Source organism: Sorex fumeus, unplaced genomic scaffold (assembly GCF_029834395.1).
Source record: "Sorex fumeus unplaced genomic scaffold, SorFum_2.1 ptg000058l, whole genome shotgun sequence".
In the NCBI taxonomy this organism is placed as follows: domain Eukaryota; kingdom Metazoa; phylum Chordata; class Mammalia; order Eulipotyphla; family Soricidae; genus Sorex; species Sorex fumeus.
Window position 1 is genome coordinate 13,999,373 of NW_026606115.1, and position 18,964 is coordinate 14,018,336.

General features: G+C 37.2%; 1 protein-coding gene across 3 annotated transcripts in view; it reads left to right on the top strand.

The window, feature by feature from the left end:
• CHRDL1 (chordin like 1) overlaps window positions 1-18,964 on the top strand; it is a 183,757-nt gene that overhangs the window by 102,422 nt on the left and 62,371 nt on the right. For 2 of the 3 annotated variants that reach the window (XM_056125804.1, XM_056125805.1), the window contains exon 5: window positions 17,934-18,076. In XM_056125804.1, coding sequence (XP_055981779.1) covers window positions 17,934-18,076 — 143 coding nt within the window. Of the gene's footprint in view, window positions 1-17,930; window positions 18,077-18,964 lie in introns of all 3 variants that reach the window. The other variant, XM_056125803.1, reaches the window with a different exon arrangement.

An 18,964-nucleotide genomic window follows, 5' to 3' on the forward strand; every position in this document is an offset into this window, starting at 1 on the left:
ATCAGAAGGAAGAAAGACAAATACTCAATTATTTCACTTGTACGTGGGATATAAAGAAACAATGGAAGGAAAGCGGTAATTTCCAATGAAATCAAACTTTTAGACTCTGACCACATATTTGAAGTTACTATGAATAAAGGGAGTGGGTTGAAAGGGTCAAATAGAGGAAAATGAGCACTATGATAGTGGGTGTGTTATGGTAACATTGTATCCCTAAAACATATAAATGTACACTCTTGTAAACCAATGTTACTTCAATACAAAATATTTTTAGGAATAGTGGCATCACAGCACTATTCTTGATAGCCAGAATCTGGAAATATCCTTTGTGGGGAGGAGAGGAGAGGAGTCACGTGCCATAGAGGCAGGTAGAGGGTGAGGGTAGAGAGTGATGGGAGAGAACCGGGGGACACTGGTGCTGTGTGTAATCACTAAATTATTAGGAATCCTGCAGCCCTATCTGGCTGCCTGCGTTCGGTGGTCTCATGACACTTTCCTACCTAAGATGGCCTATACCATGGGCGGATGAAGGAAGAAACGAGGACCAGGTTGGTTGGTGATCAGTTTTCCTTTATTCCATTCTCCCTGCACGCCTGTTCCAATCTCACTAAGCCCCTTAATTCCTCCTATCTTCCTCTCTCGTCTCTTCCCGCTCCGACTTGCCACCATGGTCTGTCTCTAGTCTCTCCCAATCTCCCAGCACTGGAGATGGCAACCACACCTGGGATAGGTAGCACATTCAGCATATCAAAGCCTTTCCTGATCACTTGCAGTCAGGATATTTGGCTCAAGGGCAAAATTACACCTAGGGGTTTTTCTCTTTTCCTTACTCCAATAAACATTTAAACATTCATCTTAATTCTACTTCTTAATATTAGTTATTTTGTATGGACACAGAGATACATTAAGTTTGTAGGGTGGCTCTCCTAAGGACATTTCACTATAGGTCTCAGACTACAGTGCTCAGGCCAGATTAATCTTTCTTAACCCTAGCAGGTTCTTAATCTAGTTGTTACTTTTTGGATCATGACAGAATTTGTTCATGACCATGCTCTTAACTTATAGTTAAGTATTATGGCACTTGGCCAGGCCCATTTCAATGCCAAGGTAGCTCACAGCTTGCCTTGGATCCATCCAGTCCATCGTCAGGACCCTGTTTTGGGGGTGCTAGGATATAAGGGCAACTTAAACTTAAGTCGAGAAATCAGATGCCCAAGAGTGAATATTATTTGGAGTCAATTAACTCCCAAGTTACAAAAGCATAGCATGAACTATTTTCTATACAAAAAGGACATTGCTCTGATTAACTATGCAAAGGACATAAGGAGAAGAGAAAAGCAATATTTACAAGTTAACAGAGTATGATTAAGAGATAAATATGATTGAACTGTTGGGGAAGAAGAGCACAAAGAAAGAGGTTACAGACAAACACAGAGGAATGGGAGTGCCTTGGGAGCACTGTGAATGGGTGCAACCCAATAAACTTAAGTTCCCCGTGGCAAGGCAGAAAGGACAAATTAATGTTATCCTACAGTGCTGGGAAATGTACACTGGTGCAGGGATGGTTGTTGGAATACTATATGACTGAAATCCAATTATAAACAGCTTTGTATCAGGGTATATCTCACAGTAATTAAATTAAAAATCTTTAAAAATACATAAAACATATAAATTACATCTATAACTAATTACAAATTCAGCAAAACTAAAACAAAACAAAAGAATAGTGTCATCACATCTTTTGGTTCATGAAAAATGTTAAAAATCTGATAGAGCTCAAAGACCTTCTCAGAGTGTCATTCTCATACACTCAAAATTATGTAATTCATTTTGAAATCACTTTAGAGACATACATATCTTCCTCCACTACTCTAAGGTTATATGTAGAACTCTGAACAACCAGTTTCTTCTTGTCAACATTCAAATATTCATCATAGTTTTCATGTTTATCCCTTAGTTCTTATGCTAGAGCCAGCATGAAATAAAGAAGTCACAAGTCCTTCCTCCTTTGTACTAATTGGTCACTTAGCAAATAGTATACCTAATATTTTCTATTTGACTATTGAATACAGATTCTCGCTTCAAGATTTCAGAATGTGTTTGATTAATGCTGAGGTCTGAGTATGATATGAGTAAGCAATGGGTGGTTGTTGGGAAGTAATTTGGTATACCATGAGTCAGGGTAGAGTTGACGAGAATCACAGAGGGAGTGATATACTAACTGGGCCACACTGATGATTCTCCTGAGAGCATCAATCATTGGATGCTTATCCAAGGATATGGGAAAATCAGGATCTTTATATATAACTGGTGAGAATGTAGGTAGATGATGGACATTACAGGCTAAAATTGGTGCCTGAAAGGCAATGAATCACAAGCTGTTGGGTCTCTTCTGAGTTGGCACATAATTTTGGGGATGTAGTAAGTTCTAAACAGCAAATCACCAAAACGGACTTAATTACATATATTTTTATCCTTCAGAAGGTAACTTGAAGATTACATTCAGTTAGCTGTTTTGAGTGACTTTTCTCTGTAAGCCTTTTCAAAAAGTGAATTAGAAGGTAAAACTAGTCCACCATATAAACACACACATACTCAAAACTTCAGGAATTTCCTTATAAAATTGCTCTCAGGGATATGAAGTGGCAGCTCCATCATGCATCAAATCAGTGGCACAACGCAGACAAGAGCATCCATGCTTCTCTGCCTCCTTAATCTAATGCTCAATTTGTAAGCACCCTTTACTTCACAGAAATTTGTCCCCCTCCACTTCTCAAACCAGCCTTCCCAGCGTCTGCCTGACAAAATGGCATATTCAGGCAGGCTCAGCTATTGACTGACAGCAGCTGAGACTAGCGGAAGTGGGATGAAAAACAACGTACAGATGGGTTCCGGATGAGGAAGGGAAGAACTGGGATTACAATGGGGTGTGAGCTTTCAGCACCCTGTTTCACTCTCTTCTCTGCAGCTGAACCTACAGACGACTGTTTTCTGTCACTCGGCACCTTCTTGGATGGGACAGAATGTTGTGTCTGTCTATTTAGCTGCAGAGTGATCTGCTGAATCTGTTGCAAGAATTTCCAGGCCTTGGACCCCACTGGGGTTTGGATTAGGAGTGGAAGTAGGAAAGCTACTAATCTGGCTGAAGATATAAATCCACATAGTCTTCTTGAAGATCCTAAAGCAACAAAGTCCCCCAACTTCCAGAGCTTTGCCCCCTCTTTAGCTCTGTTATCTTGACAATATACCCCATTTCTCTAGACACATAGCCCATAGTGTGATAGAGTTTGATGATGGAGAAAATTATGATTTGGGATTGACATTTCCTTGACCTTTATGGGATTATTGATTTCTTTTTTATTAACTTTTCATTTTTTCTTTACCTGCCTTCTTGTCAGCAGAATACACAGCAACTCCATTTTGTTCAAGTTTGTTCCACAATAATACTAAACCTTCATGCCTGCATGATAAGATATTTGACAGCTTAAATTTTTTAGCAAAAATTATATTATATTGAAACATAATTTATATACTATTTTTATTTTTAAAGTGTGCAGTTTTGTTGGTTTGAAAATATTTGCAGTATACTGACACCATTAAATATTGTTTAATTTTATTATACTTTTATCATCCTTAAAAGAAGCCCCATACACACTTGCAGCCAGTCTTCTTTCTTCCACTTCTCAGGTCCTGGCTTACTCTAATCTACTTTTTTGTACCTATGGATTTGAATGCTCAGAGCATTTCATAACTGTGACAATGCAATGAGTGGCCTTTTGTGTCTTACTTCTTCAAACTTAGCATAATGTTTTTAAGGTTCATTCATTATAGATGAATAATATTTTGTATAGATAAATCATATTTTGTTTATATACTTATCCATTGACAAACACTTGGGTTATTTCTACCTTTTAACTTATGAATAGTGCTGCCATGAACATTTTCATGTTTAATTCCCTACTTTCAGTTCTTTTAGGTATATGCCTAGCAGTGAAATTACTGATTCATATGGTGACACTATGCTTATCTTTTTGAGGACTGCCAAATATATCTACATTCTCATCAGTTATATATAAAGATTCTTATTTTCCCATATCCTTGCCAACACATATAATTGTCTTTTTTAATGGGCATTAAGTGATATTTAGTAAAGGCCCTCCCGTTGATCGTCGATTTGCTCGAGCGGGCCCAGTAATGTCTCCATTGGAGACTTTGTTGTTACTGTGTCTGGCATATCGAATACTCTCGGTAGCTTGCTGGGCTCTCCAAGAGGGGCGGAGGAATCGAACTCGGGTATTCACTGTGACCGTTGTTTTACCCCCAATATTTTGCTCTTAATTATTATGGGATCTTTTTATTCTTTGGTTATCATTACTATGAATATATTAAACCTCTATGAATGACAGTGTCTTTTGTTAACTAATACTATGGGTCATGTCAGGCCCTCTGGCAGAGGTCAGAGGAGAATAAATTCTAGTAACAGAGCCTGCTTGTCACCTATGAAAACTAACATAGCAAGAATAGTCATTTATACCAATCATTATTCCTTAGCCAAGGAAACCTTTCAGTGTGAAAGTAGTTGAGGCAAATTTTCCTCGAAGAAGTTATAGACCTGGACCATAAAGGATAAGTGTAAAGAAGATAATTAAAGGGGAGAAATGGAGAAGCAGTCCATTTTTTTTTGCAAAGATTGTGGACACTTTGAGCCATGCTTGTATGATACCAGGGCTATATCCATTAATTCCTTGGATGGGGGCAGACGATGTCTTGGATGAAACCAAGGGTTTCTCATGTGCAAGACATGTTCCCTGCAACTAGAACCATATCTCTAAACCTGAGGAGAGACATGAAGAAGCACTCTAAACTGGAAAATATTAGAAATATGCTCCAAAGAGCTTTTCAGATCTGAAACAAATATTAAAGTCACAACAATTTGTAGAGTTCCATTTAACTATGGAAAACACAATGGAAAGAGACTGGAATTGATGACTAAAATACAATATAAAAGTTGACTATATGTTTTTTCTTCACTGCCTTTTAGTACAATCCGTAATCACATATGAGCTAATGATCCTGCTTATCCACAAATCTGCTTGTCTTTGTTATTTAGCAAACAAAAAATAAAAATTAGTTTTGGTAACTACTCTGGTCAGGACTCAGCTGCTTGGGCTGGAGAGATAGTACAATAGGAAAGGCATTTGCCTTGCACATAGTCAACCCAGTTCAACCCAGGGGGAGAATAGAACCTTTCAACCTTGAGAATAGAGCCTGAAATAAACCTTGTGCATAATAAGATGTGGATTATGACCCCCAAAGTAACTCAACTTTATGTTAAATAAACCACACCTGGTAGACCCCCAATGAGGATGTCTATAAGATATATGAAGTTAACTGAGGTAAGGCATGGCAGTCTTTTTAAAGTAATGGTTTAAGAAGCAATCCTCTAATCACTACATGTATATAGTAATTTTGAGAAATTCTGTAGGGCAGTAAATGGGACAGCTCTAGTTAGTTTAGGATGCTTTAATAAAAAATACCATAGACTGATAAACCATGGGCATTTATTTTTCATAGTTTTGAAGCCTGGAAAGTTCAAGGTTAAAGAATCAAAGGTTCTGCTGTCTGGTGAGAGGTCACTTCCTAACTTGTAGATAGCCATCTTTGTTCTGTATACTCACATATTGAAAAGTAGAATGATCTTCCTGTCTCTTTTTATAAGGGAACTAATCTCAATCATGACATGATCCCCCTAAATGTACAACCTCAAAGTATAATCACATTGGTGATTCGGTTTTCAATATATAAGTGCATGAGAGGACACAAACAATTCTGTATCATGCATTGTAATGACCAGGAAGTAACCCCATATTCTTCCCTTACAATAATAACACTGCTTTCTGATTTCCAGATTTCTCATTCCCTGTAGCTCTTAGTCATCTGATAATAACAGTAGAGGTTGTAGAAGTAGTACAGTGGGTGAGGCACTTATCTTGCACATGGCAAACCCCAGTTCAATCCTAGGACTCTATTTGGTCCCTACAGTCCTGCCAGGACTGATCCCTGAGTTCAGAGTAAACTTATGACAATCCTAGGACTGTCAGAGTAAGCTTATGACAATCCTAGGACTGCCAGGACTGATCCCCGAGTTCAGAGTAAGCCCTGGGTATTGCTGGGTATGGCCAAAAAATTAAATAACAACAGTATTTTCTAGGTAAAGGTAAGGTAAAGGCCCTCCCGTTGATCGTCGATTTGCTCGAGCGGGCCCAGTAACGTCTCCATTGGTGACTTTGTTGTTACTGTGTCTGGCATATCGAATACTCTCGGTAGCTTGCCGGGCTCTCCGAGAGGGCCAGAGGAATCGAACTCGGGTCGGCCATGTTGGCCGCTTGTAAGGCGAACGCCCTACCCACTGTGCTATCGCTCCAGTATTTTCTAAGCATTAAGATATAGTCAGTAATATGTTGAATGCACTGTGTTGCCTTATCTCATTTGATCCTCACAATTTAAGACATAGGTACTAATATTAACCACATTTTATTGATAGGTTAGCTGGGGTTCATAAATATTAAGTGGTTCTCTTTGTAATGTGTGTATGTCTCACTCTGTGTGTGTCTGTGTGTCTGTTGTGTCAGGTATTGCACCAGGGTCTCGTGTATGTACAATTTAACACCATTGAAATGTGGCCTTTTCTCCCATACAAACACATCTGAGAGGTTTTGTTTTCAGTAAGCCTTCCCCAGTAAGTCTGGTAAGTTTCTCAATCTTTGCCTGTTCCCTGCAGTGTCATTATAGATAAATTATCAGAAACCCAATTTACTACTATTTAATAATCTATAGGATATTTGTTTTTTTTCTTTAATTGCACTTTGGTGTGAGTTAGTTAATGAGTTTAATGCTAATGCTTTCTGATAGATCACAGAAGAGTTAAGTTTCTATGAAAGAAGAAAGTTTGGAGAAGATCTCTAATATAAATCTCTGCCATGAAAAGGAAAAAAATGTATAGTTGTCAAAACTGAAAGAAAATATCTAAATTCTAGGCCTCACCATTTAACTAATAGATCCACTTGATAGGTTAGCTATAAGTGCTCCAAAGAAAGACCTCATTTGAACCAAACTGGCCTTAGAGAGTGAGCACTGTTTCTTTATTGAAGGGGATTTCAGACACCTGCTGTTTGTGATGTATTCATCCTGCAATATGTGTTGAACATCCTTGCTGTTGGCTCTAACATAACCTGACAAAGATGCAGAACCCATCTTCCCCTCCCTTCACTTCAATTTTCTTTGATTCGAAGAGATTCAAAATGTTTGTCCAATCTAACCTCTGGTCTTCAAGCTGAATTTGTTCTTTCAAACACAAACTGTTTGCATTTAGTTTTTTTAAAATTTTTTTAATTTTGCTTTTTAACTCTTTTTTTTTAGTTTTTGAATGAGAAAGAAACATTGTCTTGTTCAAAGATATAAATTCATATATCTGTTTTTGTATTCATATGAATACATATATATATATGTAAAGGTATGATGTAAAAGTCACTCAAGCCACATTTCATTCTGACCTTCCCCCATAACGTGTATTATACTCATAAGTTTTAGTACTTCTTGTGCATATTTTCAGAATTTCCCTATAAAATTCTAAATATTTGAAAAATATATTTTAAATAAATAACTAAGAAGTATACAGTGCAAATCGTTTTGCCCCATCATTTAAAAAAATTAATTCTGTCATTTTCTGTCTTACTACAGGCATCTTATTCATTCTCTTATACAACTAGATAATATTTTGTGTATTAATGTGCCATATTCATCCAGGTTATCTATTGATATTTCTAATTTTTTGGCATTACAAACATCATTATGTGAGTAACTATTATGTTTTACATATGTGCAAGTATATGTTAATTCTCTAACGTAGGGTTGCTGGTTCAAAAAACATATTTTAATTAATACATACTGATTTTTTTCTTTCATTTTTTCTTCTGTGTCAATTCCACATAACATTGCCAAGAGAGTGCTTTATTCTGATATTTTCATTTCTAGTTTTACACTGATTTATGTAGTTACTTACAATGGGGTTTTAGGTAATGTTCCGACTTCAGTTCCATTACCCTGTGTCCACAGCCCTACATCACTTAAACCAATGGGTTGCCCCCCACTCCCAAACCTTATTCCTTATAGCTATATTTTTAAGTTCAATTGTTGTAGTTTGGGCACTATTCCAATGGCAACGTTGGATATAGTGTTTTGGATGTAAACAGATATTTTGCCCCAATACCTAACAGAGGCTCAAGGTACCTGGCCCTTGCCTCTATGTTACTTCCAGACCTCCTCTTCTTGCTTACCCCCCAAAATTTCTCTATTTCCTTGGCATTCTGTTTCTGCAAACTGGAACTAGTGTTTTGCCCATTTTTCTCTATGAATTTTATTTCATGTTATTTTATGAAACACCGTGATTTACAAAGTAATTTATAATTGGGGTTTAAACATGCAATGCCCATTGCTTTGCTACTTACTATTCCCTAGATATATTATTTATTCTACATACCCAAAAGAAGCAAATGCATTTATTTGAAAAGGTTAATTTGGAGATTTAAAACAATATGTTAAAATGATATCTGTACATTACTAATATACATTTATTTTATTAATGATATTTATTATATTTTCATATGTCTAAACACAATTTTTAATTTTGGTCCACTTTCTATTTGGTTGTTTGGGGGGTTATTGTTAATTTTCTCATACATTTCTAGAAATTCTTTTTCTATTCAAGAAAAATACTATTTTAATCCAAACAAACCGAATCTTTGAAGATGTTCTATGCAACTGGTTTAAAAGACTTTTAGTAGCAAAGTTCTTTCTGTCCTTTCTCTAATTAATATCCAAAAATTCATAAAAACATATGGACCAATAAATTGTAACTCTTCTGTTGAAATGGATTTGAGGAACAGTACTTCATTTTTCATGCCTCTCACACACCTCTGAAGAACCCCAAGGCAGTATGAAACATTTTGATAAACAGCTGCTCTGCATAGTCGATTTGCCTGTTATTTAACTTTTTAATAACACTTTCTGTTAGGACTTTTTTTCTGCTGTCTAAATTCTTAGTAATTCAGTTGATATGCTTTTCCATTTGACACAATTTGACAATTTGTGATAATTTGACTTTTCTTCCATTTTTAACACTTACGTATGATTTAAATACATTTTACTTAACACCATTTTACACTAGCCTCTTCATTTGCTATATTACTAACCTTGATTCAGGAATATATCTCAAGTGTCTGTGTAGCTCAAATCTAAACATGGTACCAGCTATTGTAAAAGTGTAGTCAAGGATCATCTAGGGCCAGGAATCTTCAGAGATTTCTCTTTTTTATTAGTGAAACACCATGAGATAAAGTTGTAGACTTACAAACTTTTGTGCTTGGATTTCAGTTATACAATGATAGAGTACCCATCCCTTCACCAGTGCCCATTCTCTATCACCAATGAACCCAGTAGCCCTCCCACCCCCTACCCCATACCCTCCCATCCCGCCCCTCCTCTGTGGCAGGGCATTCCCTTTTTCCCTCTCTTTCCTTTAGGGTGTTGTGGTTTGCAATAGAGATTTCTCTAAATATTTATTGAAAGAATGAAACACTTGTGAAACTTTGCTTAAATGTTTTTATCCCAAAGCACCTGCCGTATACACAAGTATAAAGCAAATAACTGAAGTTTGGTTTTCAGCCCTCACATGGTGTGCTCAGGACTTAGGCTTGACTGCTCATGAACCACTCCTGGCAGGCAAGGCTCAGAGGACTATATGTGGCACCAAGGATCGAACCAAATAAGCCATGAGCAGTGCTCCTCACCGTACCATCACTCTGGTATAAGAAAATAACTTTTAATTAGTTGTCTAACCATTCATGAACACAAGGAAAATCCTTCATATTCTTCAAGTGTAGAGCCTCCTTCTATGTGCACTCTTCCTAGACCAACACTATTTGCCATTTACTGTGAACTTTGTTGTGTACAGATATTTTGGGGCTTTTTAAATAAATTATTTCTAAACCTTACAGCCATGTAAAGTCAATGGCACACATACTAAAGATGAAGAAACAAACGTACAAAGAGATTAAGTATCCCTCTCAAGGTTACAGAGAAAATACTAAAACTGGGAGTTGTGCCTCATGTTTGTGGATCCCAGAAACGAGGTTCAGTTGTTTATACCTGCATCACTATGAGAGACAGAGATAAAAATCACTGCAAATTGTATCCACTCCCAGGGCTTCCTTTTCTAGCCCTCTTGCTATTTTATCCTTTAGTGTTTAAGCAACCTGGGGCTGAGATTTTAGATTATATAGTTTTATTTTGTTCTTTTTATTGGTAGTGATAGTGGTATGTGTCTGCTTGCCTTCCTGTTTTCTGTCTCTTAGTTCAGGGCAATTAAAGGGAAACAACATACTGTTTCTAGCTTTTTAACTTCATCTCCATATTCTTCCTTCACCATTACCTTCAAAATGCCCTGCAGATGTCCTGGGAATGCACCATTAGGATGAGAAAGAACCAGATTGGAGACATTAATATCAAACTCAGCCATCAAAAACAAAGTAGGAATCTGAGTAACAGTAGCAATGGCAAAAGAAGAGAGGGCTTGGAGTCAAGGAGATTAGCAACTGATCCCTGGGAGATCTAGAGAGGTTGAATTTACCTCATAAACACCAGCATTAGATTTGTCTCCTGACATACAAGCAGTCTTTCTGACTAGCCAAGAACTGCCTGGCTAAGAAAATAGAAATTTGAGGGCAAGAAGAAAAACCAGTATAAGACCTTTATGTTCCAAAAGGTAAAATGTGGAAGCTTTAGGAGACAGAGAATAGTATACTGCCTGAAGTGGGACAGGATCACAGAATTCTTTTATTTAATTATCATTTTAATTGAAATTTTTATTGAGCCACCGTGAGATACACAGTTACCAAGTTGTTCATGATCGGGTTTCAGTCATATGATGTTTCAATACCCATCCCTTCAGCAGCCCCTTCCCACCAAAGCTCCTTTTATAAAATTTGAAGGTGGGAGTGGGAGGCCTATGAGGAGGTTATTCACAATCCTCTATTAGAAGTTTTGGGATCTTACAGTATACTACTGTAAAATGGTCAGCTATTGAATGCAAAGGAACTAATTTTTAGAGAAGGCATTTTAGGACTCAATGATAGAAAAGGTGGTAAAAGACATTTAAGATAAATTTAAGTGTTCAAAAAAATTCAAGATCTGCTTACACACAAAATTATCTCTCACAGGGTAGAGGAAACCATGTTTTTATCAACATAACAATAGTGGGACAGATGGCTAGTGCTTGTCTGCCTGCCCCACTACGTCCTTCTTCAGAGTACTGAGTGGAATTTGACTGGACACTGGGGAAATAGTGGAGGCTAGAAGCCATGGAGCCTGGTCATTTTTGTTGTAGTGTTCCCCCGAGGAGTCCTGAAGCCAGCTTTGTTTTGGACTGATTTTCAGCCAGTTTTGGCCAGGAACACTAACTGTGTTCCAAGGATAGTTGATTAGAAGCCCAGCCACCTTGGAAAATCTGGGAGAGGAGAGGGTCAAGTTTGAGGAGGCTTTCCTTGCTTCTGTGGTCCCTTGCATGTTATGCTCAGCCTCTAAAGATACAAGAGATTTTTGAGTTCTGTGTTCCATTATGAAATAAAAAAAACAGAGACCAGAGGCATGTGCAAGATTGTGAGTCATGGATACCATCGCTGGGGTAATAATGAAATGATTCTGCACCCAGATTATATATTTTTTTCCTAATTAAAACACATACAATTAAGTTGTACAACATGCTTATATGATATAAATATTCATGATAAAATGATTACTGCAGCCAAACTAATTGATATGACACCTCATATCATTACCATTATGTGTGTGATGATAGCACTTAAAATCTACTCTCTTAGCAAGCTCCTAATATTCAACATGATGTTAACTATAGTCATCACGCTATGCATTATGTTTCTGGACCTATTTATCTTACACAATTGCAACTTTGTTTTATCATCACTCATTTTTCCTACCTCTCTTCTTCTGGTAACTACTATTGTAGTCTCTGCATATGTGTATTTATCTATATTTTATTCCTTTTGTAAGAAAGATCAAGGAGTTTTTCTTCTTTTAGTGTCTGTTTTTTTAAATGTAGTATAATGTCCTTCACTTAGAAAACAGCTGGTTCTCTTTTTTAAAGACTTTTACTATTTCATTAGATATATGTGTGTTTCACTGCATAAAAAATTTCTTTATCCATTCATTGACAGACACTTAGATTGTTTCCATATTTTGGATATTATAAATAGTGTTGAAATGAACATGGGAGTTTAAATATCTGTTTCAGATCCTCAAAGAAATGAGGAGTTTATTTCTTTTCTTTCTCCCAGTTGTAATGTCCATTCTGTGAAAAGAGCTCAAACTTTGAGTCAGATTTCTGATGTGAGTCTCTTATGAATAGCTGTATGACATGGCCAAATATGTAGGAGGTGTCAGTAACCTCATTTTCATAATTCTTCCCCAAAACACATACTATTACAGATGTTAGAAGAATGAAATAAGAATAAATGGGCTATTTTTAGTTATTGAAAATTTCTCATTCTTTCCAAATTACTGAATGTGCATATAGAACTAAGAAAAAATATTTAGAATCAGTAAGATGTTTATTTGGAAGTCCTACTTTCATACCTTCATATTCTAATGCAGAAATGTGTATTGTGGCTCTCAACTCCAGAGAAGCCACATTCTCTCTCTCTCTGACTCTCTCTTTCTCTCTTCCTTTTACTTCAAAAATAAATAGGAAATGTTAATATAATTTTATAATGCGAAACTAGCATTTAGATGACCCTAATTGGTTTTTTTGAGTTTGTTTGATCCTCCTCTCTTTGCTGTCTTCAGCCTCTTACTTAGCAGTTGAATGCCAGGTTACTTTGAATACTTTTGCAAGAAAGACTTAAGTTCATGCTTACACTCAAACTATGTTTACTAAAGCTGCCTTGCCATTTATCTTCCCTTGGTGGGAGGCCTAATTACAAAAGCAGTGTAAAAAATTAGTTCAATTTCTTTTGAGGAAATCAAACAGAGGATCAAACAGAGGTTGACCACAGGCAAGGCGAGCACCTTACATGTTGTACTACTATTTTGGCCTGAAGGATAATTTTATTTTACTTTATTTTATTTTGTTTTAAAGAGCACTTGTGTTTAAGTAGATTTTTTCTATCATAAAATGTTTTGACTGATGGTAAATGATGATCTAATTCTCTAAGTCTCCCTCAAATCAAGCTCACAGAACACAATTCTCCTGATTTATCTTCTTCCACTATCCCACAGAAGAAGCTTTCTGTTTTATGTGTGTGTAGAGCAAGGCAGTTTTTATTCAGTGGAACTCAGAAAGATGTCCAAAGAGGAATATGATTTCAAGACAGAATATGGGCTTGAAGAGAAAATCATACATATACAAAAAACCTTGCTTTTATCTACCATGAATATGTATATCAATGATTAGTTTAATCTAATGACTTGTGTGTTGTAGTTGTGTGTGATTTTCTGTCTGTAAATGTATGTGAAAACATAGAGTGCCCTTGATGAAAATCCAGTGAGAACTTCTTGAGGCTTAGAGTCAATAACTCATGAATTGTTTTTTTTGCTTGTTTGTATATTGTTATTTTACCACATTTCAAATATGTGCTAAACTCCAAGAAGAAAAGAGACACAAAAAGACAAGAGTGCTAATCTTAAAAAGCCATACATGGTTCTCTAAGTATAATATCATATCACCTGCGAATAGTGAGAGCTTGATTTCTTCCTTTACTACCTGGATGCCCTTAATATCTTTTTCTTGCCTAATCGCTCTTGCAAGTACTTCCAGTACTATATTTAGAGAACCCTAAAACCTCTACCAAGAAACTCCTAGAAACAATAGACTTGTATAGTAAAGTTGCAGGCTATAAAATCAATACCCAAAAGTCCATGGCTTTCCTATATGAAAATAGTTAGAGAGAAGAAAGAGACAAGAGAAAAACAATCCCATTCACAATTGTGCCTCAGAAAATCAAGAACCTAGAATTCAGCTTAACTAAGGAAGTAAAAGACCTGTACATAGAAAACTACAAAACGCTACTTCAGGAAATAAAACAGGACAAGAGGAAATGGAAAGATATCCCCTGCTCATCGATTGGGAAAATTAACATCGTCAAAATGGCAATATTCCCCAAAGCAATGTACAAATTCAATGCCATCCCTATAATGACACCCATGACATTCTTCAAAGAAATGGAGAAAACATTCCTGAAATTCATATGGAACAATAAGCACCCACAAATAGCTAAAGCGATTCTTGGGAAAAAGAAAATAGGAATAATCAACCTCTCTAACTTCAAACTCTACTAAAAAGCAGGAATAATTAAAACAGCATGGTGCTGGAACAAAGGCAGAGCTGCAAACCAATGGAACAGAGTTGAATATACTGACATCTCCCCAAAACATATGAACATCTAATCTTTGATAAGGAAGCAAGAAACGTGAAGTGGAGCAAGGAAAGCCTCTTTAACAAATTGTGCTGGCAAAACTGAACAGCTACATGCAACAAATGGGCTCACATCTCTGCCTAATACCATGTACAAAAGTAAGATCAAAATGGATTAAAGACCTCAACATCAGACCAGAATCCATAAGGTACATTGAAGACAAAGTTGGCAAAACCCTCCATGACATTGAAGCTAATGGTATCTTCAAAGATGTCACGCCACTGGCCAAGCAAGTGAAAACAGAGATAGACAAATGGGACTATCTTAAACTAAGAAGCTTCCGCACCTCAAAAGAAACAGGGAATTCCCTGCCACAGAGGCAGGATGGGGTGGGGGGATGGGGAGTAGGAGGGATACTGGGATTCGTGGTGGTGGGAAATGGGCACTGGTGGAGGGATGGGTATTTGATCATTGTATAATTGAAACCCAAGCACAAGTAAGTCTACAACTGTACCTCATGGTGTCTCACTAATAAAAAATAAAAAAACAGTGACCAAAATACAAAGACAGTCTACAGAATGAGAAAAGGATATTCGCCCAATACATATCTGACAAGGGGTTGATATCAAGGATATACAAAGTACTGGTTGAACTCCACAAGAAGAAAACATCCAATCCCATTAAAAATGGGGCAATGAAATGAACAGAAAATTTATCAAAGAAGAAATCTGAATGACTAACATGCAAATGAGTAAATGCTCTACATCATTAATCATCAGGAGGATGCAGATCAAAACAACAATGAGATATCATTTCACACCACAGAGATTGGCCCACATCCAAAAGAACAAAAGCAACCAGTGTTGGAGCAGATGTGGCGAGATAGGGACCTTCCTTCATTGCTGGCGGGAATTCCGACTGGTTCAGCCATTTTGGGAAACAGTATGGACAATTCTCAAAAAATTAGATATCGAGCTCCCATTTGACCCAGCAATACCACTCCTGGGAATATATCCCAGGGAGGCAAAAAACTATAGTGGAAGTGACATCTGCACTTGTTTGTTCATTGCAGCAGTGTATGCGATAGCTAGAATCTGGAAAAAACTGAGAGCCCGAGAACAGATGACTGGTTAAAGAAACTTTGGTACATCTACACAATGGAGTACTATATGCACCTGTTAGAAAAGATGAAGTCATGAAATTTACATACAAGTGGTACTACATGGAAAGTATCATGCTAAGCAAAATGAGTCAGAAAGAAAGGGACAGACATAGAAAGATTGCTCTCATCTGGGGAATATAAAGTAACAAAATAAGAGACTAACACCCAAGAATAGCAGAGCACCAGGTTTTAAGTACAAGGAGGTTCACTCCCTGGCTTGGAGGCCAGCTGCACATGCTAGGGGAAAAGCCAGCACAGATAGAGAAGGGAGCACCAAATAAAGGGTGTTGGGAGGATCCTCCTAGGATGGGAGATGCATGCTGAGAGTAGACTATAGACCAAACATGATTGCCAACCATTGCCTCTTTTGCAAACCACAACACCCAAAAGGAGAGAGAGAACAAAAGAGAATGCCCTGCCACAGAGTTGGGCTGGGATGGGGGGGTGTTGGGGGGTGGGAGGGATACTGGGATCAGTGGTGGTGGAGAATGGGCACTAGTGGAGAGATGGGTACTCGATCATTGTATAACTGAAACCCAAGCACAAAAATTTGTAAGTCTACAACTCCTCATGGTGTTTTACTAATAAAATTTTTTTTAAAAAGCCACACATGCACAACTACTATAGGTTGAAATATGAAAATTTTCACCAGGAGATGAGACTTCAGCTCGCATCCCTTTCACCACTCACTATGTTTGTGATATAAATGTCACTCAACCTTAGAGACTATTCCCAGCAAATGTAAAACAAATATAATAATCCACCATTCTTGATTCACAGGTTATTATGAGTGCTTGCAATAACAATATAGAAGCAATATTTGCAAAATTTTGCCTGGGGGTCAGAGAGATTATACAGGGTTTAAAGCAATTTACCCATATGCTATGAACCCATGTACAATTTCTGACTTTATACAGTCCCATAAGTACCTCTTAGACTGATTCCTGAGCACATAACTAGGAGTAATCCCTGAGCACAGTTGAGTGTGACCCAAAACCTAAGGGGAAAAAGACAGGCATAATGGGGATAAGGTTATTTTGGCAAAGGGATAAAATAACTAAAGACTTTAGAAACTAGAACAAGTATTCAAATACACCAAGTGATATAAAAGAGTAAAGGATATTGTCAATTGGAATGTAAAACTACAAGTACGTAACTAATACCCAAAGTTAGATCTCTCTGGACAAGGACTGAGTGCTAAAGAGAGGTAAAATTATTTGCATGACACTTTTAATAACAGTATTTCAAAACACAATGCCTAAAATTAAAATGTTTGTAAGAGAAAGATAAAGATAGAAAGTGAGAGAGAGGTGCCGGTGGGGGGGGTGGGGCACCCAGGCAGAAAGGCAACTTGGGACATTGGGTGTGAGAAATGTGCACTGGAGAAGATTGGGTGTTGGAATATTGTATGACTGAAAGTCATGAACAACTTTGCAACTCTCTCCTTTTCTCTCTTTATATAAATATATGGGCTGGAGCGATAGCACAGCGGTAGGGCATTTGCCTTGTACGCAGCCAACATGGCCTACTTGAGTTCAATTCCTCCGCCCCTCTCGGAGAGCCTGGTAAGCTACCCAGAGTATCTCTCCCGCACGGCAGAGCCTGGCAAGATACCCGTGACGTACTCGATATGCCAAACACAGTAACAACAAGTCTCATGATGGAGACATTACTGGGCCCGCTCGAGCAAATCAATGAACAACAGGAGGACCATGACTGTAATATAAATATATATATATGTATATACACATATATAGGTGATACAGTTTTAAAATGATTAGTTGTATTAGATTATCATTCTTATAAAAATACTCAATCCTTTGAGGCAAGGTAATTTTTGGTTTGGGAGGTCACAACCAGAGGTAATCAGGGTTTATTACTGGCTCAGTGCTCAGGGATCACTATGGTGTCTATGGAGACCCTGTGCGGTGCCACAGATTGGGCCCAGATTGACATCATGTGAGTTACTGCTGTGCTGTCTCTCCTGCTCTAATAGAGTTAATATTTTTTCAATGACTGTTAGCTCCATCAAGGCAGAGGCTTTGTAATAGTGCCTATCACAAATTTTAGTACATAATGACTGGTCAATAAATCTTCAACAACAGCAAAAATTGCTTGGTGACTATCCCAACTGCTATTGTCTGATTGTTTCCTTACAGTTAAGGTCATCATCCACTGAATTTAACCTCATTAATGTAGTATAACCCCATATGCTCTTGATATCTATGAAATTATTTGCAATACTGTCAATATTTGTGTGCTTTTTCTTCACCCTGCCCCAGAAGACTCCTTACCCCCAGTGAACAATAAGGTGACCAGCAAGTCATGTGAATATAATGGAACCACTTATCAACATGGTGAACTGTTCATGGCTGAAGGACTCTTTCAAAACCGGCAAGCCAATCAATGCACACAGTGCAGCTGTTCGGTAAGACTCTTCATCTTAATATTTCTGCTAGCCTGTACCCAAATAAAATGACTTCCTTTGTAGTTGTTACTTTAATTTGGGTGTACACTAGTAGAGACTTTTAATGGAAAATAAATTGCATAAATCATAAGCTTCCCTGCTAATCTAGAATCTCTTATAATCACCAACTCTGAACAATTCTGTTAAAAAGATCAAACGTAGTTGTATCCTGGACTTAAAGCTTGAATACTGTTAAATGACTCAAGATGAGCTAGTTGGTACTATTGACCTGCACTCCTTATCACACCACCTTATTACACCACCAAAACCTTCATCTGAAGAACCCAATCATGTGAAGCCCAGGGAATCAATGGGTGGTGAAGCCTCTAGCAGCATCTAGAACAACTTATTCCACTTCACTGAAAAATGGGTTGTATCTTGGTCTGAAATATTTTACTTACCAGTTTATTCTTTGTTCCCTGCAATGAGAAAAATTTCAACAAATGTTTGCTCCTGATTACTTCGGTGACATCACTTGTCAAAAGGACTATTTATACTTCAGGAATAAAGTATACTGATTATACCTTTATCTAATTATGTGGTCCAGAGCACATAATAGAAAGGACAAGAAAATGGAGTAAAATGGGTATTTAAATTGAGTCTGAGGGAATGAAGTTAGATGTAGAAACAAGCTTTTTCTTTCCTTTAGAGAGCCGTAAATATTGAATTTCCATGGTAAGTTTTAGAGTCTCCTCCTTTGGGTATATTTAGTAAAAATACAGTATCTCAAATATTTGGAAAATTGCATTGCAACTTAGTTTTCCTGATGACTTTTTAAGAATCTTTTCTGTCAGAGAACAATACATTTCTAAGAAATAAGAGGAGCAAGATTTAAGAAAAGAGATGTTG